This window comes from Passer domesticus, chromosome Z (assembly GCF_036417665.1).
Source record: "Passer domesticus isolate bPasDom1 chromosome Z, bPasDom1.hap1, whole genome shotgun sequence".
In the NCBI taxonomy this organism is placed as follows: Eukaryota; Metazoa; Chordata; class Aves; order Passeriformes; family Passeridae; genus Passer; species Passer domesticus.
The window spans coordinates 22653136-22665865 of record NC_087512.1 but is presented as its reverse complement, the minus strand read 5'-3'; the positions used below and the strand labels follow the sequence as shown (position 1 = coordinate 22665865).

General features: G+C 38.2%; 1 protein-coding gene across 4 annotated transcripts in view; it reads right to left on the bottom strand.

Annotated features, from left to right (window-relative positions):
• The window catches only part of MAST4 (microtubule associated serine/threonine kinase family member 4), a 277502-nt gene that overhangs the window by 211862 nt on the left and 52910 nt on the right, over positions 1–12730 (bottom strand). For all 4 annotated transcript variants that reach the window (XM_064405477.1, XM_064405478.1, XM_064405479.1 and 1 more), the window contains exon 2: positions 3813–3966. In XM_064405477.1, the coding sequence (XP_064261547.1) occupies positions 3813–3966 (154 nt within the window). The remainder of the gene's footprint in view (positions 1–3812; positions 3967–12730) is intronic.

Sequence of the window (12730 nt, the reverse complement as noted above, 5' to 3'; positions counted from 1 at the left end):
GGAGAGAAGTTAGGACACAGCTGAAGAGAAAAAGTTTTTGATAACATGGTTACTTTACACTCATTACAGTGTAAAGTAACCATGTTATCAAAAACTTTATAACCTGTTGGAAATATGACCTTTCTAATTAAAAGATTAATTGATCATAAATTACATTCAAGTTATTTTACTCTGAGATTGTTTTGTCTTATGAATGCTTATGTTTAGTAACCACAGTTATGAAATACTATTTTTCATCTTGTCTTTCTATTAAACAAAGCTTGTTAGCACTTCACTACAAGAATTACTAAGGGAGATTTGCTAGACTAATAGCAGGCCACATACTATTTTCATTCCAAGCTTAGTCTCTGTTTTTCCAGAAGTCTTCCTCCTTGACAATGAAGATTAAGGAACGCAATACTGTTGCAACAATTATATTGAAGGAGTTTCTCCGAAATATAGTAGCATGGTGTATGCAGGAACCACTATTTGTTTCTTTTATTGGACAAACATTAATTAGTGGCTGTGTAGCAATTTTCTGCAGAATGCAATAGTAGATTTATTCTCAAAAACATTGATTTAACTTTTTTCCACTTTGAAAAGCATTCTTTGCTTGTCACTGAAAACACGTGGCTGCTGGATTGCTTAAAACTGTGCAACTCAGGGAAATAATTTTGGCTCTAATTTACCTAAAGCTGTATCAAAAATATTTTCAGTTTCTATCCTCCCTCTGCAGGTTTCCAGCCCTCTTATCCCTGATCATCATGATCAGTACATTATGATGTACCGGTGACCCAGTACATCATTCTCAATTTTTCTTGTATTCATATGTAAAGAGTTTTGTAATGTAGCTTCCTAGTAACCGTAATCTTTCAGGTTTTGCAAATCTCATTCAATATACTGCAACAATATAGATTTTATTTCCTCTTGTATGTAGCGCATAACATTATTCCCTCCTGCAAAGCTCAATAAACTCATTTATTTGTGATCTATTCCCAGAGGTAAAATCCCTATATATTTACCTCTATTAGTATTCAGCCCTACAGGAATTGAACTATTTTGTTTTATATGAACAAATAAATTTTGGTTTGTTTGTTTTCACTGTTAATACTGCTTTTGCTCTATGGCTCAATAATACTGTTTTTAACAGCTAAAGGAAAGGGAGAGTAAAATACAAAGTGCAATTCACCTTTCTAACATCTGCAGTGAGCAACATGCATCAGCGTAAGAATATTCTGCAAATTTGTGAGCTAGGAGTCTTGTCTCTTGCTTCACTTACTCCCACCTACTGTATTTTAGGAGTTGCATATTTTTTAACAAGAGAGGCAGAGACTGAACTGAAAATAATTTCAAAGATACTTTTCCTAACTATTTTCCAGTGAACTGATACCCACTGTTAAGCTAGCACCTAAAGGCATATTAAACAAAAGAGAAGAAATAATAAAGGAATACAGTAAAAAGTAATAGTGATGTTAAATATCAAGCACTTTCTCAAATTACAGGCCTCCAAATATTTTTCCCCCTTTATGGACCAGGAATATTTTTTCAAAAACATTAAGACTTTAATAGAAATTTGGGAGGGAATGTGTGAGCATAGAAATTATCCCTTACCGAGCACACATCAGCTCACCATTTTAAAAGAAAGATTTATTATGTACCACTTTTTTTTTTTAATGATACTGTGATTCTTGTAGTTTCAAGCCATGGTGGCAAATCACTCTCAAGCATTGAAGAAATCTTAAAAAAACCCCAAACTTCAGTATGTTAAAAAAGGGACATAAATACATGACCAAAGCAACACTGCATTAACTTCAGATTACTGAACATTTGAAACAACTCTAGGAATTAGTTCTCTATGTGCAGTGGTTTCTTGAAAACAGTTTCTAAAAAATCCCTAAAGAATATAAAGAACTTTCTGTCATCAGAATGAGTTTGATTAATTTAATCAGTATCATGAAAGCTGTTAAGATATTTAAATTATTTTAAGATACCAAAGCCCTAGTGTATTCAGGTTCATTTAAAGTGCATTGGTAATAAAGCAGTTTAACATCATTGCACACTATATTCCCAAATCCTGACATGAAACCCTGCACAACAGATTGCATGCAGACAAAAAGCCTATCCATTTTCCTTTACAAAGGCCTCAAGCAATAATTCAAGCACAGAGATAAAGACTAGAGACTATGGCAGCCAAGCACAATTGCTATGTTTGTTTTTGATTAGGCTGTCTTCTTCCTCTTTATCTGCACGGCTTATACAGCAAAGATCAGTTTTTAAAGACCACCACTACACTTTAAAGTTAGACTAAAACAAAATTAAAGAACCACAGCAGCTCCTGCTAAAAAAATAACTGTGCTGGCAGTTTCTAGTCTCACTAAAACAGTAGTCTGGTTTACATTCCAAGCCTTCAAAGCTGTAACACTCCAGAGCTGCCAGAGAGTTTACTGAAATGGCTACCAAAATTGACACTTTTCTGCTGCAGGTCACTTTAAAAAGCCCATATGGATGACAAATATTTCTACACTGTTTCTGAAACTTTCATAACAACTCATAATAAAAATGAAGTTGCAAGGGAAATTATTTTTACTTGAGATAATAAACACCATTTCAACTTCTTCTAACCTAAATTTCATGTACTTGATTCTAATATCAATCAACATCACTTGGACAGATAAAACAACTTCCTCACGAGAGGAAGAGGAGGGGCAAGCACTGATCTCTCATCTCCAGTGAGCAGTGACCGGACCTGAGGGAATGGCCAGAAGCTGAAACAGGAAGGTTTAGGTTGGGTGTCAGGAAAAGGTTTTTCACCCAGGACAGGTCAGGCACTGGAACCGGCTCCTCAGAGAAGTGATCACAGCACCAATCTTGACACAGTTTGGACGATGTGTTTGGATGATGCTCTTAGGCACATGGTGCAACTCCTGGAGATAGTGCTGTGCAAGGCCAGGAGTCAGACTTTATGATCCTTGTGGGTGGGTCCCTTCCAAGTCAGCATATTCTGTGAAATTTCTTCTTGAAATCTATTGTCCCTCTGACCAAGTACAACAAATTCCTCTAACTATTACCCATTAGGCACTTTAGAAACATGTTTGATTCAAATTCTAGTTAATTTAATTTTTTAATACAGTCATAATTTTTAATATTTCATTTTTATTATTTATATCTATAATTTATACTTAATTTTTTTAATACAGAAGTCCCTATTTTTTTATATTTAATTTGCTCTACAATCAAAACCAATCACTCTTCAGTGACCATCACTGCCACAGAAGTACCAGTCACAGTCACAATACCAGCACCTAGTATCTAGAAGATGCTACCAGGGCAGGGAGGGCCTAAGCCCTCCTCAAGCATCCTGCTACCTCTGCATGGCTCCACAGAGGAGAAGCTGCAGTCCACAGCTTGTGGCTAGTTGGTAATGCTGTTCATCCCCTTTGAGTATTCCACCACATAAATGATGCCAAATTGTATTTTCTTTGAAGAAATCATATTTAAAGGCACCCTCCACACACTTCAAGTCCTAAAGGAAATAATATATAGGTGATCCCATGGATGGATGCACATGAGTCAGCAAGATAAATGCCATAGTCATGCAAATCTCAAGATAGGGGTGACATTCAGGCCATCTACCAGCAGCCCCTAGAGGCAGAACCTCAAACATGACTCAGCTCAACAACAGTCAAGGATGCCATAAGGAAGAGACTTATGGAAACTCCAGGTGTAGCTCACACTTCCCCCAAAGAGTTCAGCCACAAGGCAAACACCAAGGATCAAGGTGCCATCAGCTCCTTGTGCTAACCCAGGTGACACTACACATACCCCAAACTCACCAGTCAGAGCTCCTCCAAGGCTTCCTCTCCTGAGCTGTCTTCCATCTTCACTCAACTGCCTCTTGAATTTAGGAGACTTCCCAAGGCCAGAAGACACTTCAGGACTGCTGGATTTTCGGAAAGGCATAGGTGGAGGTGACAGTATGTGATCAAGCTGCAAAGAAACAGAAAAAAAAATACATACCTATACGGTTTAAATGCTTATCTTCACTGAAAGAAAAATGTAAGTTATATTCAACTAAAGATTATGACATCATTTGGGAAAAAATGTTCCCAAAGATCTTAAGGTAACTAATTTGCTAGCTGAAAAGAAAAATTTTTCAAGTGTCAGATTTGTGTCTGGCTGTGTAAGAAAGCCATCTTCCTCTTGAACTCCAGCTCCAACCACTCTCACCCAAAGAGCATTGTGCACAGAGGTCCCTTCTCAAGATAAAAGGGATCATACTTCAACTTACACAACCTTCCATAAAGCAGCATTTCTGCAGCTGTGAACCACCTGATTTGGAAACCTATTCCAGACACCCACTGGCTCTCCAAATGTTTTTCTCTGACAAGTTTTCCCCGCCTCCATGTCAGCAGACACTAGATGGCACTGCACATCAACTGTAAACCACTGCCCAGTCCAGGGAAATAATAACAGATTTATCAACGCCAGTGAGGAAAAAAAATTAAATTATCCTGTTTATAAAAGCCACATTCATTTACACTGACTCTGAAGTTAAACGGAAATACAGATCCTCATTCTTCAGAGTGGGTTCCTGTCATCATAGTTACAAAACATTTTAGCTGCCTGGTCTTGACAATACATCTAATGTCTTGCCATCTGATTAAATCCACTAAAACAAGACAAAATGCATATGAGCAAATACCAAGAAAGTATGAAAAAGCAGGGTATGCAAGTATACAAAGTAATAAAAGCTTAACAACCATCCTTCTCCCAAAAGTGCTGCAGTGACATGGTGTCATTTTGAAAAACCACATAATTTTTTTTTTCTGTAACATTTAAACCCTAATTCTCACTACAATTTTTTAGGAAACCAAGCATGTCTCAGTGTTATATTTTTACAGTTCATGTACTGAGACTTATCAGCCAGAAAATCTAAGCATCACCTGCATACTTGACTCTTTCATCCTTTTTGTCCACTGAAAGGAATGAGTCAAGGGACCAGAAACACTGATGAAGCTGCACAGCAAAGCCCATTTTTGCTTACAGTTAATCCCACAGCAATGTAATGTCTTCCCTGCAAAGCATTTTGAATCCCATATTTAGTTCCCTTTGTACTTCATATTTCAGGTTAGTTATTGTTTTGGGGTTTGTTTTAAAGGTTTCTTTAATCAAATCTGCAGCTCATTGGAAGTGTACATACATACACTCCTAAAGCATCAAAAAATGCAACTGATTTTTTAATCTGCTTTTTCAGTATATTAAGACTCATTCATGCAAACAGATACTGAAGTATCTGATTAACTCACAGCACATGCCTTCAGCTATTTCCTAAACTAAGTGGTTTTGGGGTCACAAAGAATATTTACTTGACCATTGTTACTATTTAAATTCCATAAACACAGGCATGTCACAAATATTTGTATTTACAACTTCTAAGATACCTCACAAGATGAATTTAAAAATTAAATACAAACTACTCTTTTGAGAAGGAAGCAACTGACAACAGCTAACTTCTAAAAACAACACCATTTTGAGTCTTTCATGTAAGTCGAAAAGCAAACACTCAAGCTGCTTACTGACTGATGGGTCCCAGAGATTGTTTAGTTCTAGACTCCAAATTAGCCCAAGCATCTGAAGATTCCATGATCCCATCAAGGGTTTCGGTGAGTTACTGGCAAAATTTCATGCTCTTTCTTGAAACAGGTTCACACTTCAAAGTAACTAACCATATTTTAAATCTCTTTTTTCCTGAACTAAGGCTTTTAAACCAGAGAAGGGGGGAAAAAATCAATTCATGCACTAAGCTCCCTACACATTAACACTTAAACTAACATAACAGAATTTTCCATCTTCCACTCTCTCATCTTTTTCCCTTTTAACCAGATAGTCAAACTTTATGATTGTTCAAGTCACTCCCACAATGAACAGATTTGTGCACTACACAACATGCAGTCTGATTTAAAGTCATTATTCCCAATTAAGTTGTGCTCCCTTTTCACAGCCTTCTGGGTTTCAGAAGAAATATTAAAGACAGCACTATATACAGACCAGCAAAGTACCATCTAGATCTTCAACTCATAATTAAGAGGCTTCAGGAAAGTATGATGTTTGAGAGCTAAGACAGTTTAAATATTAGCCCCCAGTAGCTCATAGTCTTAATAGCAATGCCGTGCCAGCATCCTCTCAAAAAGGTACCCTCCTCTTGCTGAGTGGCTTTATTACACCAAAAGACATTTCTGAGGTATCAGACTACAAAGAAACAACATGGAACTACAAGATTTAGTATTTTCTTAATGATGGCAAACTCTTGGTTCACAGAAACAACTACACTTATATCAACAAAGCATTTCTGGAAGCTATCCAAAGACTCACTTTTGCTCCCAAAGGCCCAAAATAATCTAAGAGCATGTAAAATGTGTATTTGACAGAAGTCTGTGCATTCTAATTGATATTGCAGTAAACCAGAAAGAGTAGACAAGGATATACCCTTTAACAGCCTTGACATCACAGCTCCTGAAAGCTCCCTTCCTGTGCAGCCTCTAGAGAGCAACGTGTGCCAGAACGAGAGGGGGTTATAGCCCCCATTCAGACCTCATTTCAAGCAAAAGCACTTGTAGCTGATGAGGCTTTCTGCCCTAAACGCAACTGCCTGCCCTTCCTGACAGGCCGAGCATTCAAGTCCAAGGAAACCAACAGAAAACATTAGATCCTACTTCCTTGGAAGACAAAGCTGGTTCTGAAGATGGATACCAGGTTACATATACAAATCCTACAAAGTGGTTAATTCAGTCAAAAAGATGCTACAATCATTCAGTAAAAAGATAACATCAAATTCAAATGAATAACTAATAGCAAGACTTATTTCAACTTGTTAATACTTATTTGAAAGACCTCCTAGAAACCTGAACATCATGACAGTTCAGGCTGTGCATTTTATCAGATTGTAAGATTAGACACTGCTGTCCACAGGACAATATTAAAGCAACTATCTGGAAGACCGCTGAAATTCTACCAGAGAGATTTTAAGTAATTTTAATTAAGCTGCTTCTGCTCAGCACTCACTTTTGCTCATCCACAATCATCACTGCATTGGTATTTACTTCATACTTACTAACTATATGGTCATGTGCTGATGTTGCATGGCATGAAAACACAACAGGATAACCAAGGTTAGACTGGTTCCCCTTCTTTATCAGTCAAATTTGCAAGTTGCAGGGAATAAAATAGCTATATCCTTGCAAGGAGCTTCCAACAGACACACATTCATGTTACATCTTGACTATCTGGCTATCTCATGCTCTGCCCACTGTTTTATTACTGCACTCAGGCTGCAGCCATACCCTTCTCTCAACACCCTTTGAAAATAAATGTTAGTGACCTCAGGAGCACTGGGATAACAGAGAGCAGTTTTTAAAGCTAAAAAAGAGGAACAGTGAAAAATGAAAACTGTGAAAACAAATGTATTTGAGTGCCCTGTATTTAAAGTAGAAAGGGGGTTAAGTTAGCCTTAGAGTTTATACAGGCTGCTTAGAGAGGGATTTTTAATCAGTGCACATCTCGCCACCAGTCTCCGCTGTTAATATTCACAATGCATGGATAGTTAACTTATTTAAAAGCCTCCCACCCCCAACATTAAATAATACCTTCTCAATAAAGGCACTTTGAAGACAGAAAACACATAGCAAACACCAACCTACGACAAATGTACTGTTCTACAATATTTACTTCTTCCAATACATTTTTCCATACATTTGATAAAAAAATCTGCCTGCTTATGTCATAGATATGATGAATTTCTACAAAAGCACTGTAAAATTTAGGAATTAATGGCTTTCACAAAAATCCTACTTGCTCCCCTCACACCTATGAACCTATGAAAGGAACAGAATATTTTATTACAGAATAGTTTAGAAATTACACAGACGAGAATATCAAAATATCCTTACCACAGACTTCTACATGTAGATTTAGAGATCCTGCAGAAACAGAGATGTAATTTTGAGTTAAAGTCTCCTCCAGTTATACAGGAATCAATTTGCTCTCAAATTTTTTTTCTGTATTTTCAACCTATTAATTTTCTGTGTGAATAGAATCAGATATATTCCTCTGAAGAAAATTATTCCCATACCATACTATGGGCTTTTAACAGCTCACCTACTCAGAATGGATTATACTAATATTTTTTAAAACCTCAGTAGCATTAAATCCACCTATCTACCATCATGTATTTATTCTAAAGCTAGAATGAATTCTCTGCTTTATAATTATATCATCAAATAGTCATATGAAGTACATCAGCCCACACGTCCTTATGAAAATTAAGGACATGACAGCTGATTCAAAATAAGACCTTGCATCAGTGTTCAGGAGCACAATTTGAGCCGAGTACATAATGAGGAGTGAGGCAGTCAGAAAGAAAATGCATTTCAGAAAATTCATGGTACAAGGTAAATGAAGCTAAGAGAATACAATCACACTGATAAACCAGGATAAGGAAAATAAGCTGTCCTGGGCTGCTGAAATGTGTTGCAACATGGAGTGTCTTTTTCTAATAAAAATTAAATTGAAACAAGAACTAAACTTGTCTGATCAGCACCATTTTTTTTTCAACACCCACTATGGTTTCACTGTCCAAACTACTTCACTCCCAACCTCCCTCAATTGGTCCACAAGCAGTATTTCTACTTCCCACAGAAACTGGAAAATACTGGTCAAGTATTCAGACCTAAAAATACAAACAAAGATGTTCTATTAAGCAATTCCATTTCTTCCTCCTGAATGCAGCACTTCTTCCTACCTCACGTCATGCTCTATATGCATATTCAGTCCCAAAGTTTCCATAGAAGGGCTGTGCACTGTCACCCACTTTATATCTTCCCCAGACAAGCACCAATCCAAAAAATGAGACACACTCTCACATATAGTGTACCAAAAGCAGAAAACACCCAATGTAGTTTTACCGTTTAGGGTGTGGTTTTTTTCATTTTTAACCCAAAGTCCCCAGAGAAAATTACTCTAATAAGTACACTGTCAAGAAATATGTCAAATCACAGATGTTTAAAGAAGTGAGAAAAGCATCAGGCTCCAGCCCTATACAGGCAAACATATAGAAGCTTCCCTGATGTTGAAGAGAGATTCAGTCATTCACTAAAAACTCTCATTGTAAAGTTAAATGCTTAACAGGAGCATGGCTTCACAAACCTTACAAATCCCTTCTGTCTCTTGTGTCTTCAGACATAAGTTATGCCAGAAGCAAGCATGCTAAGACCCACCACTAGTTCAACAGTGATTAACCCTTTATGCTCCTAGTAGTCTGCTTTGATATAAATCAGCCTGTTTCTTCATGTTATTTACACTGGGTTCCTCTCAGCATGCTGCCTCTCTGTCTTGCTTCTTTGCAAGCACTTTAAGCACAGTTGCTGAAACACAATAGCCCAGCAAGGGCTATTTTTAATTTTTTTTTAATGCAAGCTACACAAACTTACTTCAGCTGGGCATAGGGGAGAGGTATGTTCTTATCATTTAAATACTCTCTCTATGTTTAATTACATTTGGCACAGACACATGAGTTTTGATTAGCTGCACTGACACTGAGAGCAACACTGAATATAACCTTACTAACAGACAGGATCATACTTTCCAAAAGTATCTCAGAATTAATTTAAAAATACACTTCTATTGATTAAGAACATAGTGGAGTTTAGTCACTTCAGATGCTTGACAAGAACTCAGTAGAACCATGTTAGACTTGAAGAGGAAATGCCATAGTGGTGTACTACAGATACCAGAGAAGTCTGTCTTACAGTACCATCACAAGCAGAGGCGTAACCAGATTTCCATGGATGTCCTGCAGTAACTCATGTCTGCAGTAGACAGGAATCCACCACTTTTGGTCATGACAGCATCAGCTTTTGAAGAATTCTGCTTTTGGATGCATTCTGACCAATCTAGGGCTGCCTATGAATTGCCACAAACCTGTATCAAATACATCAGCTGAACGAGACTGTCAACAGTTCCTTTTAAATCAGCTGATGGTTGAAATACTCCACATTCCCTTTACCCACAAGCAGTATTAATCCACCTTAGTTTTGAGTGGGGTTTGCAGAACTATGCAACTATTCTGAATATTTGCAGCTCTCAGAGCAACCTCTACAGAATGAAGAACCACAAATAACTTACCGCACAAAGATAAAAGAAAATTTCTTCAAAAACTAGCACTACTTCCAAGAAGCCATGGATAATGAAGGTGAAGAGCAGATACAAAGGAAGACTCAACAGGCCACAAGGACTTCAATGGACAAGGAAAGATCCCAATTCTTAACCAGTTTCCTACCACAATTCCTCAAAACCAAGCAGGTATTTTTTCCACCACCACAGATCAAGAAAAAGAATCACTATTTATCCCACACATATTAAATTCAGCGTTGCCTCTCCATGGGAAAGGCCTTGTTCAGCTTGGGCTGAAAGACCTCACTAGTTCTGCAGCCTAGTGGCATCTGTCATACTAGTCTAGACTTCAAGCCTTGGATTATCTCACTTCCCTCTATGACCTCCAGTTTCCTTGTTAGGACCGTGACACCAGTCTGTCAGCTATGGCAGGGACAGAAAGTATCATCCTAGGCTCGCTGTGGACTTAAAAGGATTAGAGACAGAAAAGATCTTGTTTACAGGGAAATTTGCTAATCATTCATACAGCAACACTTGATTTACACATGAATGCAACCTGCAACTGGCACTGCAAACATGCCCTTATCAAGGTAAAAAGAAACCCACAAAGGTAAAAAGAAACCTACAGTAAAACTCTGCGACGCACAAAGCATCATTTCTAACCACTGTATTTATTGATTTTACATCCCACATATATGCAGAAACACAGTCCTTAAAACTAATGTGACTATCCAAAATTGTCCAGTTCATTATGTTGAACACATGATGTTGCACAAAGAGCATCAGCAAAAAAAGGCATTACGTCTTCCTATAGCATATTACCTATTATATCCTAAGTAGTAAAGAAACGTTTTAAGAATTCTGCTAAGGATCAACAGAGACATAATCACATTATCTTGCTACCCACTTCCCACTCATTCTAGAAATGCAAATCTGCATTTAAAACAATTGTATTTTTCTTGAAAACAAATCTGATGCCTAGTCAAGAGCAAATAAATACAACTCAGGACAAATTTGAAGTCAGGTATGGCTATGTTAAAAAATTATTAGGTTGCATCCAATCCTTTTTCAGAAACATATTTACACATGATTGCACAGAAAATGAAGAACAGCCTTTATAGTATTCTACAAGGCCAAAAAGTGGCCTATAAATATGCATGCACACTGCTGTCTGAGCCAATTATTACTTTACCCTTGTTAAGATGGAACAGTTTTGTTACAATATGACAGAGTCCTTCAGTTCTTGAAAGCCTCCTGTGTGCTGCATGTGTACACACAGACTGAGATAGACTGCTCCCTTTCCAGGAAACAAAGGAAGCAACAGTATTTGTATTGAAGGCACTGCCTCCAATAATTCAGCCTGCCCTCAGTCTCCTTGAATAAACAACCAGCTTTAACAAGCACCAAAAGATTAAGAAATAGCAGGTTTGGCAGACCTCATATAAGACCATAAAAACAGAAGCAGAAACCAGAACACAGTTCTAAAAAAATATGATTCAACCCATGGTTAAAAGGGATCATAGGGCACTTACTGGTAATGTCAACAGTTTTTTATTTCATTCTCACAGTCATACAGGTATCTTCTCCGGAATGCACATGATGTGCTAAGGCCTTTTGTTTCTTACAAGAAAACATTATTTCCAAACTAGGAAAAACTGTCAGCACTCTAAAAAAAGTGAAGTCAAAGCATCATAAACAGACTGCTAGCCAGGATAAGGCTGCAGCAGCTCAACGGGTCAGTCCTACTAGGAAGGACACAGAGGGACCAGATCCAACACAGAGATTCTACGAGGAAGTCTGTTTGAGAAGTTAACAAAAAAAAAAAGCTTGAAAACAGAGAGCAGTGTTGCAGGGGTCTGCCAAACCCACTCAGCTCTGCTGCAAAGGTACCATTTGAAAAAGAAAATCCCACTTTTTGCAGTGGTACAGCTCCTCTAAGTACTGCCTAGGCATCAGCAAACATGCTCATGGTTTTACCTTTGTATCCACAGTATTTAAAAGGGATCTGACGAAGATAAAAAGAGAAAATCTACCCTTAGCTGCCCAGATGTGCAGCAGAGTGTGCCACTGCTATGCAGCAGGAAGGATACTCCCTTCCTGCCCTTGTCCTGATGGTCATCTTGCCAGGAAAAAGCATTTTGTGGTGTTGAAATCTGCTGTCACTACTGCCACATCTGCCTGTTTAAAAGACCCAGAGAGTAGGCAGGACTCAGCAAGAGAAAGCTGGCAGAAGCACTCCTGATTCAGTCTGGGGGGAAATCAAGGACACAACCCAACCACAAACCTGGTGGCTCCTGTGGCCTGGGAAAACTCCTTTGCTGGGGCAAAGGGACAAGAGCTGCAAACCTGCAGCAGAAGAAAAACCACACACACACACACACACACACTCCCACACACACCATTTCAGACACAAGGCACTGCAGGTTTACGGAGCTGGCATCAACACAGCAATCCTGCTCCCTCCAGCAGGCCCACGGACACCGAGGAGCAGCAGCGCTGACCCACACTGCGTCCCCACAAAGAAACTGCTTGGCAGGGCAGGGAACAACCAGGTGCAAAAATCACATCTTCCTAACACTAAGCA